This window comes from Myotis daubentonii, chromosome 18, assembly GCF_963259705.1.
Source record: "Myotis daubentonii chromosome 18, mMyoDau2.1, whole genome shotgun sequence".
Classification (NCBI taxonomy): domain Eukaryota; kingdom Metazoa; phylum Chordata; class Mammalia; order Chiroptera; family Vespertilionidae; genus Myotis; species Myotis daubentonii.
In genome coordinates this window covers 15,185,104-15,199,189 of record NC_081857.1, presented here as the reverse complement: position 1 = coordinate 15,199,189, position 14,086 = coordinate 15,185,104, and the positions used below count along the sequence as shown (strand labels likewise).

The 14,086-nt window shown below is 48.6% G+C and overlaps 1 protein-coding gene across 3 annotated transcripts; it reads right to left on the bottom strand.

Annotated features, from left to right (window-relative positions):
* Positions 1-202: 202 nt before the first annotated feature.
* Positions 203-13,357, bottom strand: ATF3 (activating transcription factor 3). 3 transcript variants are annotated; one of them, XM_059674268.1, is made up of 4 exons: positions 13,150-13,283; positions 6,376-6,619; positions 2,810-2,917; positions 203-1,629 (listed from the first exon to the last, which is right to left on the bottom strand). In XM_059674268.1, the coding sequence occupies exons 2-4, from the start codon at positions 6,613-6,615 to the stop codon at positions 1,432-1,434; spliced, it is 546 nt and encodes a 181-aa protein (XP_059530251.1). In that variant the 5' UTR covers positions 6,616-6,619; positions 13,150-13,283; the 3' UTR covers positions 203-1,431. The 3 variants fall into 3 exon arrangements, 1 of the variants encoding a protein (XP_059530251.1); XR_009449852.1 differs by having other exon boundaries at positions 1,588-1,629; positions 2,810-2,940; positions 13,131-13,357; XR_009449853.1 differs by having other exon boundaries at positions 1,588-1,629; positions 2,810-2,937; positions 13,131-13,356.
* Positions 13,358-14,086: the final 729 nt, after the last annotated feature.

The following is a 14,086-nucleotide window of genomic DNA, read 5'->3' as shown; positions in this document are numbered from 1 at the left end:
CAGATGCCACAGACCGGGGAACAGGATTGAGAGTCAACTATACCAGCTAGTGGCACTCCAAAGAACAAAGGGACACTTAGAAAATATTTAAGGTTAAATAACCACCAAACCCCCCCCCACCCCCGAAAGAGAGGAAAAGGGCAGGAAAATGACTAGACTTCAACAACCAACTGATTTTAAATCACAGAAACCAGCACAACACTTAAGTTTACCATATATTTGTTTCAATATTTATTATATTGACAGGAATACTAGGATAAATAAGTAATATATTTTTTCTTACAGAAAATTGTAATGATACTATTGAGTAGGATTAAACACTCTGAGAATTTCACAGAAACATCAGAATTTAAACAGACCAGAGTTCTCGTGGCCAGTGTGAATGACCTCTCACAGCTGTACATGCTCTGGGCCAGATTTCTATAAACATCTGCATGACAAAAACAATGCCATTCACATTCAATAATGCGAACGCCTAGGCATCACCTAGCTTCAAACGCACCTCTACTGAATGTGGTTTTCAACTGCAAGTAAAGGAAAATGGAATATTCTTTGGCTCTTACTGGCCTAGGAATAACTCCTGACCTAAACCACTGAGCAGAGTCCTAACCTTTGGAAGGCGGACTTTCTGCTTTCTTCCCGGGACAGAGGGCCTGCAGTCTTGCCCAGGAATTTTGCACTAATGCCTGAGTGCCAAGGGAAAGGAGGCCTGCTCTGTTGGCACAAAACGGCACTGCTGGCTGGCAAAATTCTGTTCTCCTGGGCTGACAAGCTCTTTCAGCCACCTGAACATTTTGTAAGACACTCCACATGATAGTAGTCCCTCAAACTCTCAGACACTAGATCTGAGAAAAGTCTCGAACAAGTCATACCAGTGTTGTCAGAGCACACATCAGGAGAGCACAGTGCTTAGTTGTGAAACAAACGCCTTGCACACAGTAATTCCTGTACATAACAGCATATTGGCTAGAAGCACAAGCCTGGCCATTGCACAACTTTGCTAAAAGCCATTCTCACTCCATGTCCCCTACTAGTGACTGTGGGAGTGGCAAGGGAGAAGGTGGCCCCACCCACCCACCCACCCAAGGTACAGACACTTCTGCATGAATCCTAATGGTGGGAGTTCCTGTTTTTTGTAGAATCCAGATGAAAGGTGGGCAGGACACTAACCAGGGGTCATCTGGAGAATCCAAGAATGGCTGGTATGTTAAGGCCTAAATCCTGGAGTTGAGGCAAAAATGCCCTTGCTCTGGTCCGAAGTCTGCTCTGGGGCAGAGTGGAGAGGCCCAGCTGAGACACCGAGCCATCCTGCCTCCATAGTTCTTTGCTGCTGGGATTTGAGAGGAAGTCAGATCTCAATGGCTGCAGGGGTTTGGATGTAAAAGGAGGATGCAATGAGGAGTCCCCAGTTGCCCCCATAACCACAACTGCTTAGCTCTGCAATGTTCCTTCTTTTATCTGTTGGATAAAAAGGTTTCTCTCATCTTCTGGAGTCCGCCCATTCTGAGCCCGGACAATACACGTGGGCCGATGGAGGTTGAGCATGTATATCAAATGCTGCTTCTCATTCTTGAGCTCCTCAATTTGGGCCTTCAGTTCAGCATTTACACTCTCCAGTTTCTCTGACTCCTGAAGGACAAGCAACAGAGTTATTAGGAATTGAGCCAAGGTACAGCAAGGAGGGGGTGGCCAGGGAGTGGCCCCTGGGTGATAGGGTAGCATCTGGGACATGTGGGGTCTCATCTAGTTGGAAATGGCCTGCAGAGGCAATGCCATGGCTCCCTGCTACAGTGCCCCACGAAGCCGGAGGAGCAGCCTTAGGTTTGGGAGAATCCAGACTCTGGAGAAGCCTTAGCACTTAGAGACTTCTTTAGCAATGCCCTTGAGTTCCCACTCAAGGTTGAGGCAGGCTGTGACTCTAATAGTAATGAGGCTGCAGTGGAATCAATGGTTCAGAGGTCTCCTCTGATGAGTCCAATAGCCCATGTGCAGGTCTTCTGGACCTACAAGGGCTTTGGGGGCTGGAGCGAAATCTGGGCTCATGGTGCTTTGTCTTCTGAGTCACTCATTTCACTGAGAAGCTCATCTCCCCAGAAAGAATGTACATGGCAACACACAAATTGTCTTAGTTTCACTGACTCCCTAAAGCAATCAACAGAACCCTTGGGGACCTGTGGAATCTGGGTGATGACTCTGCCCTGGCCTGTCCATACTTGGGGGAAAAAGACATAAATACTGGAAAGACTACAGCATGAGCTGCCCAGCCTGCCACAGATGCCGTTCCCTGTGGGGAGGGGAGCTGGCTAGATGCAGCCAGAAGCTAAAAGCCTATTGGGTGAGCCAAGGAGAAGGGCTGCAGAGTTAAGAATGACCCAGGAATACCAGGAAAGTTTAATCACTGCTTGTGGATTAAGGAAATAACTTGTTTTGAAGAGATTAATTAAAGGCGTTTCATAGTGAGCCAAATGAGAGCTGGCAGCTCCCTTTTCTCAGGAGAACGGGCGAGTGAAGCCTCTTTGGGCTGACATATCCTGCAGCCTGGAAACTGCTGGACATGTAGGGACTGGCCGCGGCTGCTGTGGTTTTTAATTCACACACCTGCTTTCATACATTCAGAGTCCCATTCATTGTGCTAACAGCTTTGCTAACTCCTCATTCAGCCACTGGCATTTCTGCTCCCAGCTACAACACCCTTCTTGGGTAAACACTTCTGGGTAGGAGGCTTCTTAACTCCCCTTCAGATCCTGACATGAGGTTGGTGGGTGACAGGCATGAGCAGGAGGTTAGGGCAAGGCAAGAAGACACTCACTTTCTGCAGACACTCTGTCTTCTCCTTCTTCTTGTTTCGGCACTTGGCGGCTGCAATCTTATTTCTTTCCCGTCGCCTCTTTTTCCTTTCATCTTCTTCAGGGGCTACCTGTAAAATCCAAGGGGCACCTGCTTAATGGGAGGCAAGAAATGAGACCCATCTCAAATACACTGCCTTTTATTGCCAGCAAAAACTGGCAACCCAGGGCAGCCATAATGGCAAGCCCCAGACTTACACAAAACCCCACCACACACATACATTATTCACCCTTAAGAATGAATAATGAAAATCAAAGAGCTGTTAGTTAAAATTATATTGTCAATATTGGTAAATCAAAATGTAGCTTATTTTAAAAATGTATTTGGATTTTGAAATAGGAGTTTGATATCCAAATGGATAGCAAGTGGTAATAACAGTAATCCTTTAGAACAGGAAACAGATTCTGTTTGGTAACTATGTCCTTTCCCCTAGAACCAGGAATGACTTCAGTAACCTGGCCACCTTGTCCTCTCCTCTCCCCCCCGCCCCATTACTTTGATTCAAGACCCAAGGGCAGCCATTCATCTCTATCTTCACCTGGAGAATCAAAGCACCTCCTTCCTGAAATCAGGAGATGCCCATGGGGCTCCTAGAGAAGAGAAACCCAAGCACAGTCCCAACCAAAGTGGCATAATCAGCCCATGGCTTGGTGCCACCAATGGGTGGCAAACTAGAACCATCCAATGATTTAACCTTCCCCTGTGCTTCCCCCTGAGCCAGCCCTGGGGCTCCTCAGAGAAAAAAAAACACCCTATCCTGTTTTAGGATCTGGTGCTCTGGAAGTTCACTATGATCCTGACTTTGTCTGAGGACTGATGAGGAATCAGCAAAGTCTGGCTGCTGGACCTGGCTTCAAGACCAGAGTCCTGCTGGGGGAAACATCACGGTGGGCTGAGTGGGTAATGGTTTTTTAGGGTGCTAATGGCAGACCTTGTCTTGTCACTTGTCACTGCTCTGGACAGTGGGAAAGGGTGTGGGAGCAATACCTCAAACCAAAGAAATCCTGGCAGCCATACTTGCCTCACATCTGACTTATTACTAGTCATTTGGATTAGAGGAAACTTGACTTTGTTTGTACTGAGATGGAAGGCCTTGCAATTTAGAGAAACAATGCCCAAGGGGGAAATATTGTGAGAGAAATTCTACCTTTCATATCCTGGATCCCAGAACCACACAGGCAGACATTTAGGTTTAGACTAAATTGCCTTGAATCCCAGCTTGACTACCTATTATCTGTGAGACCTCGGGTAAGTTATCATGTTCTTCTGAGCCTCAGTTTCCTCATTTGTAAAACAGGATCAATAATCTTATGATGAGGGTCAAATTAGTAAACGTAAATGCTTTGCACAGTGTATAGCTTATGATCAGTGCCATGTAAGCTTTAGTTATTATTAACCTCACCATCTACGTCTTCATCAACAACTCAGCAATTCTAGTATTGCCTTTGCCATTTTTTCCTTGACATTTCCTACAGACATTTTTGGGTAGGTGGGGGAGGACTCAGGGTTTTCTCATGTGAGAAAGTACTTGAAAGGAGAGCACATCTCAGAGTCACACTGTCAGAGATGAAAAAGCCTTTCCAGAGGCCATTTAGCTCAGTCCTATCAGTTTAACATGGAAACGAGTTTAACCAACATATAAATACTGATCTATTCATGTAGTTACATGCCCAGGGAGACCTGGGAATCACCAGCTCATGGTCAGCAGATCAGTAGGTTACGAAACCCTGATGTCCTCCAGGCCTTCGGTTCCTTGTCCTGTGTCGTCTCCAGGTCACAACTGCCTCATTGCACCATGTGGCCTCCCCAGAAGTGGCTGGGACTGGGGAACAGGCTCGTGCCGCCCAAATGCATGGGATGCCTATGGGTTTCAGAGGCTCAGTGTCTTATTTTACGTTGAGGATTACAGCAGCCAAGGGGACCAGAATATTCAATAGGTCAGTTGGTGCATTTTCCTCCCAGTAGGAAAATCTACTTATTATACTAGCCTAAGGTCAGAAGATCACTTGAGGAACACAGAATCACAGATGGGTGGGGTGGCTCTAAGGAGTTTTTCCACAAAACAGGCTACCTACCTCTTCCTTTGGAGACCCTCAAAATATCCTTCAGAATGCTCTCCTTTCTATGGTGGTCCTCCTACTTCCATTGCACTGTTATCTCAAGATATTTAATTATAAAGTTAAAATAAATATTCCCTTGTGTGTCACAATATCCAACCGGCACTGTCCACTATTGGGCTGGGTACCAATGACAGCCCCTCAGGTTAATGAGGGCCCAGCCAGTGCCCCTAATGATAGCATCATACAGTAGTCCCCTCTACCAGTCACTGAACTATCAGCCAGGTCTTATGTTAGACCCTTAAAAACTGTCATTTCATTCACCCTTATATAGATTCATAAAGCCCTTATTTATAGAATCACCGCCCCTTTTATAGAATCATAAAGATTCTTAACCAACTTCCTTTAAAACTCAGTTCCTTTTTGGCCAGTTCCACGACTCCAGGTCCAAAGGCAGTGTTCATGCCAGTTAAGCCCCAAACACTCCCCTCTTGTGCCCTTGAGGAAGGCCAACAAAACTTCCAAGACCTCAGCTCTGAGTTCTTGAGCCACCACAGCATCGCCAGCAATCACCTCTCAGACTTCTCACCATGTCTGTTACTCCTGGTGTCTTGTAAAAGGTCGCTGAGTGGTGAGCAGTGCAAGTGTGAGGGACAGAAGTGAACTTGGAGCACAATCTGGTACCAAGGCTGTGAGCATTACACACAGTTGTGGGCATGGCTGGGGGTCCTTGCTCCATAGTCTGGCCACCTGGGTCCTTGTATGATGGAATTAAATATACTTGGTGCTTTTTTAGAATGATTGGACACAGAAGGTGAGCTCACACAGGACCATGGCTTTAAATAACATCCATATGCTGGTGGCTTCTAACTCCGCACCTCTAGCCCGGATTCTCCTCTGAACTCCTATCCCACGCATCAAACTGCCTCCTCCCCGGGGCGTCCAATAGGATGGACTCCTGTCCTTGACCAATGTCCCAATTTCAGTAGCACATAGCTGTGCCATCCTTACAGTTAGACCAGAAGTTTTGGAGCCACCCTGGAGCCCTCCGCTTGGCTGGTTTCATAAACTCAGAGAAAACCAATCTGCCAGCCAATCAGCTTTACCTTCCAGACAGACCCAGACGCAACCACTTCTCCACACCTGCTTCCATACTGATGCAGACCTGCCTTTGTTTGCCCGGATTACTGCAACAGTCTCATTTCTGTATTCTGCTTCTGCCCTTGTTCCTACTGCCCATTCTCAACATGACAGCCAGGGGGACCACTCTCAGTCCCCCTTTGCTGCTTTATTTTTCTCCTTTGCTCAGTCTCACATATTATGTATTTACTTCTTTTGTGTATTACCTGTCTCCTCCCAGTAGAAAATAAGCTCCCTGAGGGTAGTAGTTTGTGTTATTCACGCTGCAGCCCCTGCATGTGGTAGGTGTGCAGGTGTAGGAAAAACACCTGCTGAAAGAACAGACACCTACCTGGGCTTTCGTGACTGCCATCTCAAAGGGTCTGCTGCTGACAGTGACCGACTCCAGTGCAGAGGACATCCGGTGGCAGAGGTGCTTGTTCTGGATGGCAAACCTCAGCTCTTCCTTGACAAAGGGTGTCAGGTTAGCAAAATCCTCAAACACCAGTGACCCAGGAGGGGACAGGCAGGGGACGATGGCAGTGGCACTGACTTCCGAGGCAGAGACCTGGCCTGGGTGTTGAAGCATCATTTTGCTGAAAGACACATCGAAACCCAAACTACTTCAGGGATTGGGGGCATGGGGCCAACTCCCACCACACCTGCAACCTCCAACCCAAGTCCCACCCCCAGGGAAAGTCTCATAAGCCCTCAGGCTTGTTTTGTTTTCATTTCATGCCATCCTCAGCTTGAGTAAAACAGGTTCTTAAAATACACAGCTCAGTGATGTGGATAAAATGCCTCACTGAAGTTGATCAGGGTTGGCGTTTCGAATTCTCAAAAGCATTAGTGTTGGCTGGTGTGCATACATGCAAATGTAGCCTCAAACAATACTGAAAGAGGAAGAGCATTTAAAAAAATGAAACTATTATGTAACCTCATTTCCAGTCTCTTTTTGAAAAAAGAAACTTGGCATCTGAAATCAAGTTGAAGTTGTCAATAAGTGGAAGTAAAGCAAGGCGTGGGGGACCCCTGAATGTAGCAAATCTATCTCTGACAATTCTCCCTCAGGAAGTTGGATCCAAATAAATGAGCATGAGGATGGTAACCGTGGCAGGCGAGTTTCTTTGTGCCAGTCCTTGGCAGGATCTGGGGGCTAGGGTTTCAGATCACAAGGGACCAGTAGTAGCCCCTTTGTAAAGTTAAGCTTAATGAAGCAAAGACCTCAGAATAAAGTAAGGAGCTAAGAATTTGGACCTCGTCTGGAGGTCTTGGTCAGCCTTGTGGTGTCTGTGCAGAGCCTTGGTCTGGGGGCCAAAGGGGACCCGGGGCACTGTCTCTGGTGCTAAGGGGCAGTGTGACCTGAGCTCTCTGAGACCCAGTCTTCACCCAGCACATTACTGAGAGTTCCTACAGCATGGGCACTGAGTCTCTGCTGTCACTCTATCCCAGAGCCTGGCACAGTGCCTGGCCCTGGCTGCTCCCAATGCTTGCTGACCACTGAAGACTGCCCGACTAAATACATGAAATCAGGAAGGGGTGGTCAAAGCAAATGGCTTCTGCGGTCCTGTCTACCTCTATCATTCTACAGCCCAAGGAATCCAAAAAGACAATCCTATATACTAGTAATAAAAGCCTAATATGCTAAGTGTCCAACTGTTTGTTTGACCAGTTGCTATGATGTGCACTGACCACCAGGGGGCAGATGCTCTGACCAGTAGGTTAGCTTGCTGCTGGGGTCCAGCCTATTGGGACTGGGTGAGATGGGCTGGACACACCCTGGAACTCTCCTGCAGTCCCTCCCTGGCTCTGATCATGCACTGGTGGGATCCCTCAGCCTGGCCTGTACCCTCTCACAATCCAGACCCCTCAGGGGATGTCAGAGAGCTGGTTTCAGCCCGATCCCCACAGGCCAGGCCGAGGGACCCCATGCACCGGGCCTCTAATAGGAAAAGAAAAGGTAGAAACAGTAACAGTTCCATGGTCCCCATAAATTTCTTCCCGCCATATACTTCCTCCATCACTGGCTGTTCCTGTTCCCCCTTGTCTAGGCAGTCAGTTGTCCAGGGGCGATGAGGGTGGGGATTATCTAGTTAGGGGCTCCCTGGAGAGTTCTTCTCAATCTGGGGATCTGTCGTCCTTAAGACAAGTCCAACCAGACAGGAAGCCCATCAACAAATTGCTAACATTTAATGAGTGCCTCCTTCACACCAGAAACCTAATGTGATTTATCTCATTTAATCCTCATGAGAACCTAGTTGAGTTAGGTCCTAGCACCATTTTATAGATGGAGTAACTGAGATTTATACAAGCTAAATCATTTGCCTAAAGTCAGTGTGAGGCAGCATCAGGATTTGGAATTTGGTTTGGTTCCAAAACTCATGTCCTTAATATATAGAATATCATTCCACATTGCAAAAACAAAAAACCAGAGCAAATTTTTCATGGGGGTGGGAGTAGGCATAGGGGTGGTGGGGGTCCCGGAACTAAATTGCTGGAGGAAAGAGCCACAGGGGAAACTTGAACCCTAGGTAATGAATTTGCTGATCTTTCTATGTCAGGGTACACACTCAGGCTGCTGCTCCCGTTTTGGCATATATATAAGCAGGCCTTTTATCTACAAAATTCCTAGATTGGGGTCAGAAGATCAAGATTTAAGGCTCACTTACTCATATGTCATCCTAACTCCCAATGCCCTTCCTTCACCTATATAAAAGAAAGCTAATAACAATCGTCCTATTTTCTCATCGAATTGTACAAGGAGTTGAGGAAATAATAATACATGAATTTGCCTTGGGAACATAATACAACTAGGGGGTATGCTTTTACTGGGCCTCCCAGGGATCTCTCAGGCACAGGGCTGGCTCTCTGACACACACTCTGTGAGATTCAGGTAGGAGGGTGGCTGGTCACTCTCTTTGATCGCAAACACTTCTGAATAGAGCACTCTGACCTAGTCTAACTCCCCCTTACAATCTGTGATATACTGTTGGAGGCAAGAATTCCAGGCCAACAAATGCCACCGTTGACTATTCAGAGGAACCCAGGAAATGTATGTAACTCTTCTATAAAGCCCATGTCATGAGTCTGAACTGAGGTTCTACTAGCTTAATCCTATAACCTTAGGATGCTGGGAGGGTACTTGTCTCTGGCAGGTAATAAACTCAGAGAAAACAGCCTTCTAAAGCCAGAGGCTTAAGATTCTCCCATGCATTCATGCTTTCCCTCCCCTTCTAACTTCATTAAAAATCCAGTAGTTCAGGGATGGAATTCAAAGCTACCACTGGGCTTGCCTTTGTTTGGAGGACTAGATGGCTCCCTTCTACATGGGTAGTCTGAATTCCACACAGTTGTGTGTAGTTCCATTTCCCCACACAACTAAGTTTATTAATGAGCTTTCGAGGCTTGAGGTCTGCTGTTTGGGAATGTTTCCCCCCTCCTTCTTAGTGTAAAGTCAGCAGTCCTGATGAAAGAAAGTGAAGAATGTCAGTGGTATGGAATGTCTTTATGAAAAGCATTGGGTGGGCTTACTTGGGGACAGAAATGGGTTGTAAAAATGTTAAATGCTTTTCAGAATGTAAAGTAGTTCTATCTGTAGAGATTTGGGCTTTCTTTGCACTCAGCTCAAGCTTGGGGTTGTTTTTTTTTTAGTTTTTTTGAAATACTTTCTAGTTACTTCTTTACTCAGTTCTCTTAAGGTATGATTCAGCCCAGACGCAGGCTGTGTCCCTACAAGGAAAACGAAGTTAAAATCTTCAGACAACTTTTTCCCGTGAATGTTGAGACCTTTTAACATCCCCCTCATTGAAGAAAACAATATGTTTGGGGATTTTCTGAGTTGACTTTCTACATTGATCTTAAAATTGTCCACACTTGCTACAAAGCACTTGCATTTTGCTTCTGCTTCGTTATCTCTGATCAGAAATCACGTCGTATCATTGGTGGTTTCATCATTTTCAAGAAAGTGAAACTTTACTCATGTATTTCTTTAACTGGAAATTCAGCTCCTAGATTTTATTTCCTAGTAGCTACAAACGACTGTGTTGAATTTTCACTTTTAACTTTCCACTACCCACTGTTCATAAAACATCTTAAAGTCAGAAGCCAACATTGGTCTTTTGCTAACTTCATATCTTGCTTGGTCTTTCTCCCAGCCCACTTGAAGGTTGGAGGTATACGGCTGGGCTTCAGGACCAGATGTTCCCAGTGACAAGCTGAGTACCCACCAAGAAGCCACTCATGCTTTCAGGGCCTCAGTCTCCTCATCTGTGAAATGAGACCCATACCTCCTGCCCGAGTTCCCTCACAGGGCTGTCAGGAAGATCAGATGAGATTCATGAAGGTGAGTTTACACACATCCTGAGTCTCCAGTACTACTATGATTCCACTTTCCCCATTTCGAGGGAACTCAATGCTGTTGTCAATACAGCTTATTCATCAGGAACTAACTGGAACCCTCAAGACATTCACGTCAGTCACAGCTTCTTTTGCACTTTGATTGACCCCAGGCTCCCCACACACCAGGTCAATTCCACCCCTCTATTTGCTGGCACCAGCTTGTCTCCTATGGCACTTATGAAATAACTAGTTCTCACTAATGAAACCATTTCTGGTTTCTGTGGTGTCCTGGCTATGTACTTCCTCCTTTCCAGGATGGGTGACACTTGGAGTCACTAACCCTGCTCCATGCCCAGCCATTTGAAAAAGGAAGAAATCATGGACTCTATCTAATGAAACAGAACACCTAATATTAGAGTCATCTAGGTCACGTCTTTATTTGTAATTAAGTAAAATGAGGTCCAGGAAGGTAATGACTTGCCCAAGACCAAAGCTGGCGAGTGGTCCAGCTCGGGCCAAGCTGCTGACCACCCACCCACTGCTAATTTTCTTCTATCACCAACAGAGATCCAACTAACAAAGCAACTGGCCAGGTAGACAAAGGATCAAGTCAAGTAACCTGGTACCCACCAGAGGCGGCTTTGACAGGGAGGGAGTATAGAAGGAAGAGAGAAGGGGTTAGACCAGTAGTTCTCAACCTTCCTAATGCCTCGACCCTTTAATACAGTTCCTCATGTTGTGGTGACCCCAACCATAAAATTATTTTCGTTGCTACTTCATAACTAATTTTGCACTGTTATGAATTGTAATGTAAATATCTGATATGCAGGATGTATTTTCATTGTTACAAATTGAACATAATTAAAGCATAGTGATTAATCACAAAAACAATATGTAATTATATATGTGTTTTCCAATGGTCTTAGGCGACCCCTGTGAAAGGGTCGTTTGACCCCCAAAGGGGTCGTGACCCACAGGTTGAGAACCGCTGGCTTAGACAGAAGGATCCAAAGGCAAGGTAGCTGCCACAGGTGCTGAGTGCTGTGTCTTATCCACACGGTGGGCCTGTAGTGTTACCTGCCATGTTATCTCTGAAACCAGCTAGATACTTACAACTGCAAAACCTATACTCACCCCAGTCTTAGTCTGGAATATCCTGAAAGCAAGAGCCTCTGTGTTGTAGCATTATTCTACAACAAGTGCTAAATGCAACACAAGGATCCAGTAATATCAACTCCCCCTTCATTTAAAGTTGAGAAAACAGAGGTAACTGTCCGCCACAATGAAATAGGTGCATTGGGAGAAAACGTGGCAGGCAGCACTTCAGGCTCACAGTGTGGGCAAGAAACACACCTGTGGCCACAATTGGAGCCTTTGGATCCTTCCTGTCTTAACGCCCCCCCCCCCTTCTCCCTGCCTCTTGGCTCTCCCCCTATCCCCATCCCCACCCACCCCCTATGCTTTAGCAACTCCTTTATTTGTAAGGAAGCATATGTGATCTAGGTAATGAAATTACAGAAAAGAAAGCGGTTAGGAAGGAAGCAGATGAGATGGAAATGGGGGTATGGAGGAGCAGAGAAGGAGAACCAATCCAAATGGAAAGAAAGCTGGAAAAGGAAGAGATGTCCAATAGAGAAGTCTCCATTCCCCCTTTGCCTCAGAGGCTGGTCAGTGACATTAGATAGAGACTCCCTCATTCAAGTCATACAAGACCCCCTACTACCTCCCCCCTTTTTGAAATTACACCACTCTAAATCTGAAAATCTTCTGGCCAGTAAGGACCTTAACCGTTATCTGGTCCAAACACCGTCTCGCGCTGGCAAACAGGCAGAGGGGGCCAGCACTGTGTAAGTGCCCACATCTCCCAGCAGGGCATACCGAGGCCTCAGGGTCCTGGCCACTAGACCACAAAGCCATTCTCTCAATTATGAACATGTGGCTTCGCACCTTCGCTTTCCCTATGGCGGGTCTCCATGGAGGAAAAGCGGAGAAATCTGAGAACCCGCCACAGGAAGAACCAAAGCCACAGGTATGAGAGAAAGGCGTGAGCAACTTGGGACAGGAAGTCTCAGGCCCAGGAAGCCCGACCCGCCTGTGCCTGGAGCCCTCTCCGTCTTCTGCCGAAGTACAGGACCGGAGCGCCTGCCACCTCTAAACTTAATCCCAACTAACTTGGGCTGCCTGCGCTGTCCTGCTGCCCTGCGCTTCCGAGTGCACAGGGCGACTCCCAGCGGCCGCGGCCGCGGCCGCGGCTGCGGCCGCGAACCCGGTTCCTCGGTTCGGTTCCATTCATTCCGTTCGGCTCCTGGGGCAGCCCTGCCGTGAGCCCCCAGCTTCCGTGCCGCTCCGCGGATCTCGGGAAGGCTGGGATCGGGAGTGCCAGTACTGCGGCACCAAGCGAGGGATGGAGCGAACAGCGAGCGGGAGAGCCTCGGACACCCGTGCGCAACACACCTCCGCACGCCTGCTCCCAGAGAGGTAGGAAAGCGCCGAGGCGGAGAGGAGCGGTGTTCCCAGCCTAGCCGAGAAGCAGGAGCCCCACCTCTCTATCAACAGGAACCCTTTGCGCCCCAAGTCAAAAGAGAAAGTTCTTGGCGAAAAACTTTCTGAAGCGCCGAAGGGCAGCGGTGGCTGGGAAAAGTTCGGCCAGAGTTCTTTAGAAGCCGGAGGCTGGGGGCGCGGGTCGGGGCTGGGCCCAGGGGGCGCGGGACTAGTTACTATAAGGGCGCAAAGGGAATGAAAGCGAGCCACCCTCACCGGCTCACTCACTCGACTTCCAAGCGCTCACCTCTGGTCTCCACTCGGAGCGGCCAGGGTCCGGAGGGCGGGCGGGGTCGGGACGGGGTCGGACTGCCTGTCGGTGGGGCTGGCGGGCGAACACCCGGAGCGCACGGCCGGCGCACGGGCAGACGGGTCCGCTGGGGCAGCGATGGGGAGAGTGCTGTGTAGTGCCCGCCTCGCTGCGTGCGACTGTGGCTGGGAGTGCGTTGCATCACCCCTTTTATAGCCCTCTGGCTGGCGCCGCGCCAGATTATACTCCAGTCCCAGGCTGATGTAATGCTATTAATAACTCCCCGCGAACCAGCCGAACTAGACCAGGCAAGGGAGGGGGCTGGAGGAGGGGCCAAAGTGGAGGTGTTGGGGGGGAGAGGTGGGGACTGGTGATGCAAGCGCGGGGAGGAGCCGGCCCGGGAGCGTCCTCCGGACTCGCTCGCTAGGACACAAACCTTCCCGCCCTCTCTCTCCATATCAGGACAGGAGTCGCTCGGGCTGGCCGCCAGATGTGCGTACTCGCTGCTGCGTGTTCCAGGCATGAGCCAATGGTGCCCAAGCCAGCTGCATGACTCCACCGCGCTGGCATCTCTCCCTCCGCTAGGTGGGGGGACGGGGGAGGGGAAGGGAGAGGTGAGGGGGGACGGCGTGGGGCGGATCTTGGCCGCAGTCCAGTCGAGGTGAAGCTGGGAAGCAGGCACATCCTTTCTCTAAAGTGTGTGATCATTTTCTGGAGCTTCGGGAAAATACCCCCTCCCCCGCCAAACGCCTCCTTCCACGTAGGGGGCGGGGTAAGAACTGCAGGGTTAGCCTCTGGTGCCAGAGAGGTGCCCAGAGGCACCCTACAGCGAACCCACACCGTTACCCGCCGTGGGTGACCTCCGCGGCTGGGACCGCGACAAGTTGGCGGGTTAACCCAGAGCGGAGTGCAGTGCTCGGCGGGCACGGTGGGC

Excerpts from the sequence above, each read along its gene's own strand:
- ATF3 (XM_059674268.1), bottom strand. The coding sequence starts at position 6,615 with ATGATGCTTCAACACCCAGGCCAGGTCTCTGCCTCGGAAGTCAGTGCC. Across the intron at positions 2,918-6,375 it reads TGGCAGTCACGAAAGCCCAG|GTAGCCCCTGAAGAAGATGA; the intron begins GTAGGTGTCTGT and ends TGGATTTTACAG. Across the intron at positions 1,630-2,809 it reads AGACAGAGTGTCTGCAGAAA|GAGTCAGAGAAACTGGAGAG; the intron begins GTGAGTGTCTTC and ends CTTGTCCTTCAG.